Source organism: Echinops telfairi, unplaced genomic scaffold, assembly GCF_000313985.2.
Source record: "Echinops telfairi isolate 266 unplaced genomic scaffold, ASM31398v2 ScPeMD7_7468;HRSCAF=8506_0, whole genome shotgun sequence".
Lineage (NCBI taxonomy): Eukaryota > Metazoa > Chordata > Mammalia > Afrosoricida > Tenrecidae > Echinops > Echinops telfairi.
In genome coordinates this window covers 49,882,113-49,897,597 of record NW_022111369.1, presented here as the reverse complement: position 1 = coordinate 49,897,597, position 15,485 = coordinate 49,882,113, and the positions used below count along the sequence as shown (strand labels likewise).

The 15,485-nt window shown below is 42.4% G+C and overlaps 2 protein-coding genes and 1 pseudogene across 3 annotated transcripts in view; 2 read left to right on the top strand and 1 right to left on the bottom strand.

Moving 5' to 3' along the window:
- ENAM (enamelin) overlaps positions 1 to 1,384 on the top strand; it is a 16,232-nt gene extending 14,848 nt beyond the window's left edge. Inside the window, exon 9 of the mRNA XM_004703179.1 lies at positions 57 to 1,384. Within this exon, the coding sequence (XP_004703236.1) occupies positions 57 to 1,384 (1,328 nt within the window). The remainder of the gene's footprint in view (positions 1 to 56) is intronic.
- Positions 1,385 to 12,644: 11,260 nt separating this feature from the next.
- LOC115873470 lies at positions 12,645 to 12,800 on the top strand (annotated as a pseudogene).
- A 1,125-nt stretch (positions 12,801 to 13,925) lies between these two features.
- Positions 13,926 to 15,485, bottom strand: part of JCHAIN (joining chain of multimeric IgA and IgM) — an 88,029-nt gene continuing 86,469 nt past the window's right edge. For both annotated transcript variants that reach the window (XM_045284307.1, XM_004703180.2), the window contains exon 4: positions 13,926 to 14,922. In XM_045284307.1, coding sequence (XP_045140242.1) covers positions 14,721 to 14,922 — 202 coding nt within the window. In that variant the 3' untranslated portion in view covers positions 13,926 to 14,720. The remainder of the gene's footprint in view (positions 14,923 to 15,485) is intronic.

The following is a 15,485-nucleotide window of genomic DNA, read 5'->3' as shown; positions in this document are numbered from 1 at the left end:
AGAATATCTCCCCTATACCTTAGAAAATCCCTCCAAACCAGACAAAGAATATCTCACTTATACCTTAGAAAATCCCTCCAAACCCAGAGAGGATTTTCCATATGGTGATTTTTACCCCTGGGGCCCAGATGATCATTTTCCACCATACAATACAGTTCCTACTATACTGCCACCTGTGGAAAGCAGGGGCTATTACATGGAGAATGCTGTTCCACCAGAAGAAAGCCCTGTGTTTCCCTCCTGGGACTCCTGGGACCGAAGGATTCAGACCGATGGGCCCAAAGAAAGAGGGCAGTATGTTAATAGAAATTTCTGGGACCAGACAACAAATGTATACAATGCTCCAGCTAACCCACTAGACCACAGACAGAACCAGCCCTACTCCAGTAACTCCCCAGCTGGGCTTCGGAAAAACCCAACGTGGCTTGAAGATGAGACCTTGAACCATGGCATGCAAATGACTAGGTTAAACTCACCAGATGGGGAGCAGGTAGCTTTCCCAAGCTTAATGTCTCAAAGTTATCCACCTGAACAAAAAGAAGCAAATTCATTTCACCCAAGCCAAAGAAGTCCCTGCTGTGCTGGTGGGGCCACGGGTCCCAAGGATAATCCACTTGCTTTACAAGACTATACTCCATCCTTTGGTCTTGCACTAGGGGAGAACCAGGACACCAGCCCGCTATATACAGAAGGGACTCATACTAAACATGCAAGACACATCGTGTCCCCTACAAGTGTTTTGCCTGGTCAAAGAAATAGCTCAGAGAAGAGGCTGCCTGTGGAAAGCCAAAACCCAAGTCCTTTTAGAGATGATGTGGCCACTCTGAGGAGGAACACGCCGTGTTCTATAAAGAATCAATTGGACCAAAGGGGCATACTGCCATTTCCTCAATCAAAAAGCACACCATGTCTCAAAAGTGATTTTGGCGGAGATGGGACCAACATTGTGGATCAAATGTTTGAGGGCAGCCAACCCAATGAAAGAACTGCAGACCTTACCCCTGAGCAGCTTGTGCTAGGTACCCCCGATGAAAAGTCCCAACCAGAAGCAATCCAAAGTGAAGTACCAGGAAGTGAGGGTGAGAGGCAGCAACAAAGGCCCTCTAGCATCCGACAGTTACCGTGCTTTGGCTCCAAATTAGCCAAGCATCACTTCTCCGGTACTGGAGCTCCATCTAGCAATGGAAGGCAAGACCCATTTGTAGGCGATCCAATTATGCCAACTGAAAAGCCAAACACATTGGCTGATTTAGCTACTGAGGCACCTTTTAACAGTGCAAATGTAAACACACTTAACGAAGGTGAACATCCTCCCTTGGAGCCCTTTTTAAAAGGGACTGATCCAGAGGACCAGGTACAAGACTGTTTATTACTTCAGGCTTAGAGATTATCCCAACCAAGTTTTTTCTTAGGGAAGGAAAATAACTGATATTCTATACCAATGGTTCCCAACCTTTCCCCCCACCTAAGATTCCATTAAATAACTGACTCTCTTGATGATCCTTAAGAGTTTCCTCATCCCAGCAATGAAGAATAATGCTTCCAGGTGATGCTGATGAGGTTGGAAATCTTGGGGGCCATTGGATACAGCCTTGTCACAAATTAGCACACACTTTAAAAGCAGGAAACTCATGACACCACTTGGAAGCTACTTGTCTGGGTTAGTTTAATTGCTAATTCTTCCTTTTCCTCTAAAAATCCCATACTTGCAAAACTGCCGAGTTTTGCAAGACTGAAAGGCACATGAACTTCCCGTTTTCTGTATGGAAATCCACATATCAGTATAATGGTGAATCGTTGCCCGTTTTTTACTTGCGTTGATCTTTGTCAGAGAGGTATGTTTCCTAACTAATATTCTCTGCTGGCATTTTTCCTACATGCCCTCTCTCTGTTCCTTTATCATGTCCATCCATATCATGCCTGCCTCTTTTTCTGTTCTCTCTCACTCTCCCCTCCTGTGTCTAGCTTACCAAATTTTCCTTCCCATCTTTCTTCCTTTCTACCATTCCTTCCACACAAAAGTATCTTTAATCATCACTATGTGTTTTATGTGGACCTTGTCTAGTATGTTGTTCTTTATTCCCACATATGTATTGTCTCCTATTATATCATTTGTCAATTATTTCTCGTCTTCTCTTGTGTTTCTTTTTCCCTTGCTGCTGTTCAATGCGATCAAGTCTATTTCCATGGACAGTGACCACACATGACAGGGAAGAACTATCCTGGGTGGGTTTTCTAAACTGTACGAGTTATAAGAGCGAATGCCAGCTCTTTCTCCCAGGGAGCTGCTGTGTAGATTCAGACTGCCAAGCTTTTGGTTAGTGGTCTCGTGCTTAACCAATGTCCCTCTAGCACTCCTTCATACCTTAGCATGCCTTGTCTTCCCCTTTGGGCATCCACTCTCTAAATTTTTCCTGAATTATTTCTCAAGCTGGCCTAACCATCATGTAGAATATATTTCAGAAAGAGTATATACTGACACTACTTTTATTTATCATTTTTCTTAAGGCCTCTACAGGTAGACACCGCTCAGCAAGAGCAATACATTCGAGGAGAAATGTGTAGGGAAGACAGGCTACCTACCCAGAACTAATAGCCTGCAGACAGGCTTAGGAAGGGGGACATAGAAGACGGAACGAATTGGCACTCTGGGACTGAGAATCCATAAAAATCGGACTGGGACTTGCCACGCTCTGTAACCAACCAATATCTGCAGGATCCAGAGAGTACAATTTGGGAAACATTGTCCTAAACAATGTAGAGACCAGCTCAATGATTAGGGTTCTTTACTAGCACAGTATATGAGATTCTACTGGCATAGAATCAGCTACTACTAACACAAAGACTTACTCCTTGTGTCATGATAGAATAATTCAGACACACTTTCTTGGTACATAGATTAAACAGTGTAAATTATTTTGGAAAGCAGGTATTTCTATATTTTCTTGTTTTGTTATGTTTTAATAAATAGCATTTTACCTATTATCTAGATATTTCTGCCTGGAGGAAAAGAATTCTCAGAATGACTGAGGAAATTGCCTTCTGATTCTAAAGACTTTCATAGGTCAATTTTTTCTGAGGGAAGATATCGTTTTTTTAAAAACTCAGAAATCTGTGTTAATAAAATACTGAAAACTCCCTCAGAGGAAGATTCTTGCTCTTTTACTCCACTGAAGTGCCAAGCACAGTTCTTGCACATGGAAAGTACCAAAAACGTTACTGACTGCTTTAAAAATGGCCGTCAAAACGCACATGAAAATTCTGTCTCCTCCTCTGTGAGTGAACGGTCTGGGATGTGGAATGAATTACCACGCTCTGGTGCTTCCTGTATGCAGCATCCTTTGCATCATAGAACCTCAGGGTGAGAAGGCACCTAAGAGGCACAGCTAAGCCACACACTAGTTGCTTCACTGTCCCCCTACCCCAGTTTTATATTTCAATCATCATTGGGGAAAATATCATTAACTTATTCTGTATAAAACTGTATAAGATTTATTCTGGATGAAATAAAACTACATTGTTATGTTTCACTACTTCTTTTTCAAATAATTTTTAAAATCTTTTTCAAGTACTTTTCGTTCACTTTATATGTGACCAAAACGGGTAGGTCACATAGTTGAGAGGGCAAATACACTGGCACATCTGAACCTGCTAGGCACTGGTGCCTCGATCGTCATCTGAGACCTCTGTACCATAAAACAGACAGAGGTCCAGAGTGCCAACATCTACTGACTCTGAGACCACCGCGAACCAGAAGAGAGAAACTGACCTGCAGCTCATGTGCCCTGGTGTCCGGGGAGCCTGGATGGCAGATCTGCGTTCCTTACACTACAGAAATGATTGGGTGCCCTTGCTAAGTTATCAGCACACCTTCTGGCTAAGGTACATAGGCAGAGACTCAGCCCACCACCGCCGCCCTATTGGGAAGGCAAGATCCTCTGTCGAGTGGTCACCGCCTATTGACTCGTATATGGCTAGATATAGCCCATTTATTGACTTTGGTTGATACAGTAAGCAAAGAATAAATTCCAAGGTTGACAAACATAGCAATTCTAGCACACCCCTTGTCAGCTGTTCGGTCCCACAGCAGCACACCCTCTTAAAAGGAGGGTGGGGATCTGGTTGGCTGAACTTTGAAAAGGAAAGGATTAACCGTGGGCTCCAGCCACCTCTGAAACTCAGCCCGGTGGCCTAAATAATCGTGGAGATTCTTCCTCCAGCTTTTTGGAGTCCCTGAAGATTTTGATAACAAGCTGGGCACAGTCACTCAGATTAATGTCTTAACTTTACACATTGTTAAAGAAAAAAATAAATGAGCTTTTAAAAATAGTGCTGATAGAAGGTAATTATACAATTCAATAGTTCAATTATATTTTTTCAAGTTGTACAATCATCACCACAATCCGTTTTAGAGCATTTTCTTCTTTTTTGTACTCATTGTTATTAGCTCCTCATTTCCCCCCAACCTCCCCTGCATGCCCCCAAGAAGCCATCAATCTAGTTACTGTCTACAGATTTACCTAGCTTGGAGTTCATATACAGAAAAACATGTTTTTAAAGAACAACAAAACAATAATAAAGCCAAACAGAAAACCCTCGACCAAAGTGGAAAATATTAAAAACTGGAACAAAAGTTAAATAAGTCACTGATGGTGCCCGGCTATCGAGACCTATAGCGTCTGGGGACTTAAAGGCTTGAAAGTAAACAAGCGGCCATCTAGCCCAGAAGCAACAAAGCCCACATGGAAGCAGCACACCACGTGTGATCATGAAGGGCCAAAGGGACCAGGCTTTAAACACCAAAGGCGGGGAGAAAAGTCATATCCTTGTCAATGAGGGTGGCACGTGATGGAGACCCAATGCCCATCTCTAGACAACTGGACATACCTTGCAGAGGGGTAGTGGGGAGATGAGTCACTTAGGGTACAGTATAGCAATAATGAAACCCACAACCTTCCTCTAGTTCTTAAACGCTTCCTCCCCCCAACTACCAGGACCCCAATTTTGCCTTGCAGACCTGGTTAGACCAGATGATGCACAGCGGTACAGATGGGAATTGGAAACTCAGGGAATCTAGGACAGAAGAACCTCTCAGGACCAGGGGTGACAGTGGCGATACCAGGAGGGAAGGGGGGTGTAGTAAGGGGGAATGGATCACAGGGAGCCACGTATGGCCTCCTCTCTGGGGGACGGGCAGCAGCGGGGTGGGTGAAGGGAGACGCCGGACAGTGTAATATAGGATAAAATAATAATTTATAAATTATTAAGGGTGCATGGGGGGAAGGGGAGGAGGAAGAGAAGGGGGGGGGAGGAAAATGAGCGGATTCCGGGAACCCAAGAGGCAAGCGAATTTTGGGAATGATGAGGGCAACAAATGTATAGATGTGCTTTACACAATTGATCTATGTATTGTGATGAATTGTATGAGCCCCAATAAATTGATTAAAAAAAAAAAAGTTAAATAAGTCAAAGGGGAGATCAAATGATAAGGTGTTAAAATTTAACCCAACAGCATCTACAATCCTCCACTTTCCAAGGCCCTCTGCAGGAGAGCACGGCTCGCCACCTCCCTGCTCCTTGGACAGAGGGGTCCACCAGAGGCTTCATTCACACATATTTCCCCCTCACTTTGTTTTAACAGTAACAAGTCTAAAATGAGTGAAAAGGGAGACCAAATGATGATGCATTAAAGTTTATTCTAACTACATCTGCCATAATCGACTTCACAGTGCTCTGTCTAATCACAAGCCTATTTATATCCCTTGATTATGGTCAAGGAGGATTCACCAGTGGCCTGACCCATACATGGACCCTGCAAATGGATTTTGGGCTTCCACGATTATCCATAGCCTTCTGCAAACTGGGTGTTCAGGATTTAAGCTCTGATATCACTCCCTCCTACTGAGTTGGAATTTATTATTTACAATCCTTGGATCATATAGACGTGTGTGCTTCATCCATGTGGATTTAGTTGACACCTCACTTAAATAGCTGCCTGCTTAAAGACAAGCCTTTAAGACCCAGATGCTATTCTTTCTGATAGCTGGGCACCATATAGTTTCTTCACCACACTCTGCTATAGCACCCGTATCTTCTTCATGAGGGTGATCATCAAGTAGGGCCAAAGACATATGCTTTAGGACATTTTTCCTTACTTGCTTAGGTTTATCTCTGCCCGCTTCTTCCTCTTCCTTTACCTTCTCCAATCCCTTTCAAACATGACCTTAAGGAACCTAAAGGAGATTTATCTTGCTCTCAGGAAACCAACCTTCATTTTAAACTCACACAAAGGGAACCAGAAGTGTTGGATATTAAAGCAACAACTCTGCCCCACCTTCACAAAAGCTCAAAAATGTCACTGTGACTCAGACCAACTAACTGAAAATCTGAAGAAAACAGTGGTTGATTGAAAATAGAGGGCCACATTTTCACAATGGGCTTTGAGATTTCATCTTGTCCACCTGTTGCCCCTTGCCTCTCTGACAGCATCAGCCACGGGGCCTTTCTTTTCCTGTTGACTGACCACCAAGAAGATTTAGAAACAGGGTTCAGCTAATAACAAGCAAAATCCCATGTTGGCAGGCCAAATCTACCCAAAAACAAGTCTAACATCGGAGACACCAAAATGGGTGTTGGTCAGGGTTATCCTTCATTTTCCTCTTCACGTTATAAAAGTAATTTTCATAGTATTAAAATGCTTAGTAGGCATCTAAAACCCAGAATAAAACCATACCCAATGTGAATGAGGGGGGGCATGGAGTGGAGACCCAATGCCCAATTGGACCCCTCGGTGAGGAGTCACAGGGAAGAGATGAGCCAGTCAGGGTGTAGTATAGCACTGATGAAAAACACAACTTTACTCTAGTTCTTTGGTGCTTCCTTCCCCCCACTATCATGACCTCAACTCTACCTTACAAATTGGATTAGACCAGAGCATGCACACTGCTACAGATAAGAGCCCACAACACGGGGAATCCAGGAGAGATAAACCCCTCAGGACCAACAAGGAGAGTAGAGATAACAGGAGGATTAGGGGAGGGTGGAGGGAGAAAGGGGGAATCAATCTGGAACCCCCTCCCAGGGGGACAAATAACGGAAAGGGGTGTGAGGGGCAATGGAGGACAATGTAAGATATGGAAAAAATAATCTATAACTTCTCAAGGGTTCATGAGGGAGGGCGAGCGTAGGAGGGAGGGGGAAGAAATGGGGAGCTGATATCAGGGGCTCAAGTGGAAAGAGAATGCTTTGAAAATGATGATGGCAGCATATGTGCAAATGTGCTTGACACACTGGATGAAATGTATGGATTGTGATAAAGAGATGTTTAAGAACCCCCAATAAAAGTATTTTTTTAAATAGGCAGAGGACCTGAAGGGACACTTTACCAAAGAAGATATTCAGGCACCCCACATTTAAGCACATAAAGAAATGCTCCTGGTTTCTTTTAAGGGGTCTAATAAAACGATTAAAATAAATAAAAAATAAATGAACTGTTAAAAAAAGAAGCAAAAAAAGGTTAGTAACTTGAATGCTTTCACTAAATCTTTATTAGTTAAAGCTTTGTGAAAAAAAATTTAAGGTCATTTAACTAAACTATAAGAATAAAAATAGATATTTATATAATTTTGATTGTAAAATATTCTAAAGTCTAAATAATTATATTATCATTGCCTTGATAACATTACAATTCCCTAGGAAATTTCACTATCCTAAATAATATTATTTAAATGTTTCCATGTTTCTGATTATTTCCTTAGGCGTGAAATTAATGAGGAAGATGAACGGAAAATGAGTTTTACATAGGAGAGACAGAGAACCGGCTTTGGATCGGATAGTCATTCTGGGGACCAGTTCTTCATGTGTTGCTTGTAAACTCTGGCAGATTGCTTCACCTTTTACCGTCACAATTGCAGGACTTTCAAAATAAAGCCATTTTCGTTTCCTAGGACACTTCGAAAAAAAGACGGATGTAAAATGCATAGTCATTGTAGTTTCTACTTCAACCACTAGATGGCGGTAGATATTGGCAATGCTAAAACAAATCGTGCTCACGCAGCTATCACAGCCTCTCCTCCTTCCCCCGCCCCACCCGCAATCCACTGCCATCAATCAATTTCAGCTCATACCGACCCCAGACTCCCTAGAGTCTCCGGGTCCGTAAATGGGACTTTTATGTTGTTAGGTGCCTTCTTTCGATTCTGACCCATAACGACCCTATTTATAATAGAACAAAACACCACTCGGCCCTGCACCCCCCTCGCAATTGTTCCTACAATTGAGCCCATTGTTGCACAGGGAATCCAGGATAGATAAACCCCTCAGGCAAAAAATGAGAGTAGAGATACCAGGAGGATTAGAGGAGGGTGGGGAGGGAAAAGGGGAATTGATCACAAGGATCAACCTATACCCCTCTCCCAGGACGAACAACAGAAAAGTGGGTGAGGGGTGATGGAGAACAATGTAAGATATGAAAATAATAATCTATCACTTATCAAGAGTTCTTGAGGGAAGGGGAAGAAATGGGGAGCTGATAGCATAGGCTCAAGTGGGAAGAGATTACTTTGAAAATGATGGTGGCATATGTGCAAATGTGCTTGACACACTGGATAAATGTATGGATTGTGATAAGAGACGTAAGAGCCCCCAATAACAGTATTTTTTTAATTCCACTGAAAAACACCCTCAGGGTATTGTTTATATCTCCACAGGGAAAGAAGGACAGACTTCAACCCATTCTCCAAGATGTGAATGCAACATACCAGCATGAAGCAGGGAACCAGTAGAGAGGTCTGAGGGGCCAGCCCCAATCCCAACTATGTGGACAGCTACCCCTCCCCCCAGAAGAATTTACTTCAGAGGACAGCACTTAAGGAGGTACAGCTCAGGGAGAGGGACATGTCTGATCAGAGTACATGGGAGCAAATGAAGGGGGAGGAAGAGAGAGTGGAGCACATCCTGGCACACCAAACCTTCAGGACGATATCCTTGCTCAAAGCAGCCAATGCACAGAGAGGACCATATGGGCGGCCCCACTATGAGACCATTCCTCACTGACCCACAGCCCTACAGGGGACAACACTGGAGACACAGTGTGGGAATTGCACATGATCTGACCCCACCACACCGAAGCAAAACACTAAGGGCCTGAAACAGAGCAACAAGGGGAGCAGAGCAAGGAAGCCCCAAGGGAATACCAAAAATAGACTTTGGGGCCAGAGCGTGGCACCCCATCAGACTCAAACAGAAAACACTCTTAAAGGTTAACAGTCAGAGCTTGAACTAGTTACAGGCTTTTCTCTTCTTTTATCATTGGTTTTTTCTTGTTGCCTTTTCTTTTTTTTTTTTTGCTTTGTTTTGTTCTGTCTTGTTTTTGTGCATATTATTGCCTCTGCAGGTCTATCTAGATAAGATAGGTGGGATAGACAGTCTGGAGGAGAAAACAATGGGACCAACGATTTTAGCGGGGCATGGGAGTGGGGGAGGTGTGGGAAGGAAGTGGTGTTGACAAACCCAGGAGAAGGGAACAACAGGAGAATGTAGGAGGCCTGATAGGGTTTGATCAAGGGCAATATAACCGATAGGAATTACTGAAACCCAAATGAAGACTGAACATGATAGCAGGACAAGAGGAAAGTCAAAGGAAATAGAGGAAAGAGCTAGGAGGCAAAGGGCATTTATAGAGGTCTAAATCCAGGCATATACATATGTAAATATATTTATATATGACAATGGGGAAATAGATCTATGTGCATATATTTATAGGTTTAGTATTAGGGAGCAGATGGACATTAGGCCTCCACTCAAGTACTCCCACAATTCAAGAACACTTTGTTCTATTAAACTGGCATTCCATGATCACTGAAGACTAAGCGGGTGCATAAGCAAATGTGGTGAAGAAAGCTGATCGTGCCCACATGGAAGAAGCACACCAGCCTGTGTGATCACAAGGTGTCAATGGGATCAGGTATTAGGCATCAAGAACAAAATATCTAATCATTGTGAATGACGGGGAGTGTGGAGTGAGGACCCAAAGCCCATCTATAGGCAACTGGACATCCCCTTGCAGAAGGGTCGCAGGGAGATCAGCAAGTCAGGGTGCAGTGTAGCAAGGATGAAACATACAATTTTTCTCTAATTCTTAAATGCTTTCTTCCCTCCACTATCATGATTCCAGTTCTACCTTACAAATCTGGCTAAACCAGAGGATGTACACTGGTACAGATAGGAACTGGAAACACAGGGAATCCAGGACAGATGAACCCCTCAGGACCAGTGGTGAGAGTGGTGATACTGGGAGGGTGGAGGGAAGGTGGGGTGGAAATGGGGAACCAATTACAAGGATCTCCATATGACCCCCTCCCTGTGGGACGGACAGCAGAGGAGTAGGTGAGGGGGGACGTCGGACAGGGTAAGACATGACAAAATAATAATGATTTATAAATTATCAAGGGTTCATGAGGGAGGAAGGCAGAGGGAAAATGAGGGAGGGGATAAAATGAGGAGCTGATGCCAAGGGTTCAAGCAGAAAGCAGATGTTTTGAGAATGATGATGGCAACAAATGTACAGATGTGCTTGACACAATGGATGGATGGATGGATTGTGATAAGAGTTGTACGAGCCCCCAATAAAATGATTTAAAAGAAAAGAAAGAAAAACACCCTCAGAATAAATGGTCAGGAAAAATTCAGTTGATAAACTGCAGTAAAATTTACTAATTTAAGGGCATTGCAATTATAAACTCTCCCACCTTGCGCATACGTGGTGGGCAAAGAAGTGGCCTAGAGAAGACTTGTTGCTGATTTTAATCATAAAAAATAATAAACATATCTCTGCATTGCACCACCCTGGATTGTCTCCATTCCCCGGAGACTGACCCACTCTTCCTCTGGAACATACTTTCGCGTTGAAAGAAAAGCTTAGCTGGGTGCGAGGCTGTAGCTGTGTAATACTTTTCTGCCGCTGACTGTGCACGTCTTCGGAGAGAAGTGGAGCCTGAGTCGACAGACGGGCAGAGCGGATAGCAGTCATACGTGCCCTAAATACACTGTCAAGCGTAACTGGAGACATACACAGAGCAGAAGGCTACGGGCATCGCCCTATGGTGAATCGTGACTGGGGCCTTAAAAGTTTGTGGGCAGCGTCTAACGTGCCACTATTGGTGTCTCCCATCCAGACGAAAGGAGAGTGATAAAACTCTAAGGTACACAATGTGTCGAATGGACTAATGAACTGCATGAACATCAGTTTCCTCGGTCTTGAGGCTCGAGAACTGGATGGTTCCTGGCTGCCACTCCCAAAGTGGATCACATTAGAGAATTCGGGATAGAATGGGAGAAAAATAAGGAACAAAAGGCAAAAGCATGAAAGAGACTAAGCTTGCTGACCAGCCAGGGATTGGTGGAACCCCTGGTACTGACCATCAGCCCTTTTGGGGTCTGGAAGTGAACCCACTCCCATGGTTCAATTTCCAGCTAAACAACAAATGTGTTTATAAGGGACATAAATCCCACTAGTGAAGCACACACGCCTTAAAACCACCATTTGAGACCAAAAGGTAGACACCGACCCAAGGACAACGTCCCGAAGGGTTAGGAAAGAACCAGGTACCACAGAGGGGAAGCAGGACAGATGAGATTGAGGGATTGCAATAAATAAAATGAAACAAAATGTGTCTGGATTGTCGAATGGAAAACTGATGATCTGCTCTGTAGACCTTTTAGGACTCAAAGAACGTAATCAATGTTACTGCATCGTACATGGAGAAGCCTGAAATGGTGTGTGTGTTAGCTGTATATCTTCTCAACAAAAAATAAATGATTTTTCAGAGAAAATATCACAGTGGCCTTAAAGTGACAGCAGAATATGTGGGTTCAATGTATTGGCACCATAGACCTGGCATAAAGAAGCATTTTACTCCTATTGTTAATTAAAATAATTTTTCTCTGGCTCATAGAAAGTGTGCTAATTAGGAAAATGACTATCTTAGACGGAACTACACACAAGGAAAGCACTTCCCTCCGGTGGCGCCCAGACAGGCCTGTTTGTTTGATTTTTAATGTCATCCACTTAAGTCAAATGTAAAAGAGGGTGGGAAATATAAAATAATGGATTTAAGACATCAGCAAGTTGGCCACATTAAACCCAGGAATGTCATATGAACTTTAAAAATAGGTTACAGTCATTGCCGAGGTACATTTTTGAAACAGGACAAGGCTAAATTAGCAGAATGATTAGGTTTTCATTGTCATTTATTACAGGAGAGCATCAGTCAAATTATGAATTACTCATGGAGTTGGTTTCTCATTTATCATGCGAGAGTAACATCCAAATAATTACAGTAAAGATTAAAGAGAAAACCTTCATTAAATGAGAACTCACTTGGTACATGAAAGAAGTTCAAATGATCATCATCATTAAGTCAGACAGAACATAATTGGGTACTGTCATTAATCAAGATGAGGTTAGAGGTACAAGAGATTTATTAGAGCAAACACCTGTGATGGAAAATGAGATGGGAGGTGAGAGGGGTGATAGTGAGTTTCTTGTGAGGCAGTTTATCACCAAATAATCTAGCATGGTGCCTTGTGCATGATAAATATTTAATAAATATTTACTGATTAATTCAAAGTCAAAGACTTGGCCAAGCTTTGCGCAGTGGCAATATCATAGTCAATGAGGTTTACCTGAAGCATGATTATTGCTAAGTGGGAAAAAAAAAAGACTTGGCCAAAACCACATACAATACTGAAGATAATTCAAAAAGATTTGTCTTTCACACATCAAAGATATGATTCCTAATGAGTGTCCTATAGTTATACCTCAAGAAACATTACATTCATTTCTATAAACACAGTATAGTTTATTCAAAATTTTAGCATCTTTCCATCTAGCAGGGAAGCAATAAAGCAGAAGCACACCAGTCTGTGATCATGAAGTGTCGACAGAAATATGTATCAGAAGTTCAAAAACAAGCAATCAAACTGATGTGAAGGAGCGTAGACAAAAGTGGAGACCCAAAGCCCACCTGCTTGATAATTACACAGTCCCTCACAGAAGGGCCGCATGGAAGGGATATATATCCAAGGTGCAGTATAGCACTCATGAAACACATAGTTGTACCTCATTAATCTTGTGAGATCTGCGTATGTTCATTTGTATAATTAAGATCATTCAATACATGATATCCAAGATAGATAAACCCTTCAGAAATAGTAATGATAGTAACAGTTCCCTGAGGGTATGGGAAGAGGTGGGGTGGGGAGGAAGAGGGGACCAACAGCAATGATGACTGTATAACCCCATTCGAGAGGAACGAATAACAGAATTGTTGGTGAATGGATATATTGGATGATGTAAGGTGCGGGAAAATAATAATAATATATAATATAATAATAAGGGCTCCTGGGGAGTAGAGTGGGGGCGGGAGGGTATGAAGGGGAGCCAATATCAAAGAGTTAGAGAAGAAAGAAAATGATTTGAAAATGATGGTGGCAGCAAATGTACAATTTTGCTTGATCTAATTAAATTAAGGATTCTGTAATATCTGTAAGAGCTCCCAATAAAATGATTTTTTAAATTATAACATCATTAAAAGTAAACCAAAATAGGAAATAGAAAACAGAGTCTCAAGAAACTGGCTTTGCATCGACTTCTAATCCAGAGTTAGCATTTGCTTTCCACAGACCTGTATGTCAACTGGACGTGATTTCTGCCGTGAAGAAATTTTGCCTGCCAGGATCATTGCTGTGTGGTTCCGGAGGGACCTTGCCTTTTCATTTAATTTTAGGTGGAAAATGACAACTCTGTCTCAAATGTGTGCCTGTACATACTTCAAGCTGTTCATCAGTAGTCAATTACATTTTAACTTACAAGCAAAAAAGTTAACACAGACAAAATTTTCCCAATAAATTATGTCACACAGGAATATGCTTATAAATCTATTTAATTGGTCAAACTGTGCTAGAGAATATATATTTGGGAGAGAATATATATTTGGGATACAGAGTTCTTTAGATTCAGTTACAAGATGGATGATTTCTCTTATACTAACCTGATTATCAAAATAAAATCTTTAAAAATTGAAAAACTTGTAGCAACTGCTCCAAGACTGTGCTATACCAAAATATAATGTTCAATCATGCATTTAGTGACATCATGTTCTGATAATAAGTTTCCTAATCATGTGCTCCCATTTTTAATATTTTTACAAATAGTTTCAAATATCTTTCTTAATTATTGATTTTCTAAGAAAAGAATATTTGCCTAAAAGGATACATAAACTTTCTCTGCACAGGAATACTTTTTAAACAGAGGGAAAGGGTGTGAAAGCAGTGGCTCTCCACGTCAAAGCCCATCCACCACACAAAGGCACAGTCTCATTAGGTCTCCTTTGTACTCTTTGTGTTTTACTCTCGTTCACTTGTCTGTTTTTTCTTTATATGAGGAACTACATTCCTAAGGAGGTGTGCCCCTTCAGGTAAGCTCGAGAAGTCAGAAATTTAAACACTTCGTATGGACCTACTAATGAGAAGGAATTATCCAATAAATGTAACAATAATGTTATGATATCAATTATTTGCTGGGGGGTGGGATAAGTCAGTTTTACATTATCCAGAAAATATGTTCATGACCGTGACGTCCTTGGTATTCCATATATTAACGTTCTAGACTGAAATGGAGAGCCTTACATGAGGAGCTGGGCCGTCGGCAATGGCATCAGCTAGTCGGGATAGCAGGAGTCCGGGGTCAGCGCCGTTCGCACCATGTAGGTCTTCCCACCGTAGGTCAGGGGGACCACGTTAGTGTAGCACTTGTTTCTGTCGTAAGTATAACAGGTCTCATCTTCATCACAACCGTTGCTCTGGGTGGCAGTGACCACCTGATTGTCCAGCTCCACTTCTACAGGATCACATTTCTTATAGCTGCAAAACAAATGTCTGCATTAGCCCCAGCAACTGCATGACTATACATTTGTATCTACGGTCAGCCTGCTCCTCCAGCTCTGGCCTGACAACCAGAAAAAACAAAAAAGGAAGTTTCTTTTCAGCCCTCGGCAGCTCTACAGCACCGCATTGTCATTTATAAGATTTTTCAACCTTTAAATCATAACCACAAACTCTACAACTACAAAAAACAACGTAACTCACTCACTGCCATCAAGTTGATTCCAACTTATAACAAGCCTATAGGGCAGAGCAGAACCGTCCCCATGGATTTCTGAGACCGTGAATCATGATGGAGCAAAAAGCCTCCCGAGGAACAAGGAATGGCCGATGGTTTTGAGGGGCTGACCTAATGGTTATCATGCTATCAAGGGCTCCTCACAAGATCGCCCACTCACCCACTCACCCACCCAACCACCCACTCACTCACTCACTCACCCACTCACTCACTCACTCAATCACTCACTCACCCAACCACCCACCTACTCACTCACCCATTCACTCACCCATTCACCCACTCACTCACCCAACCACCCACCCAC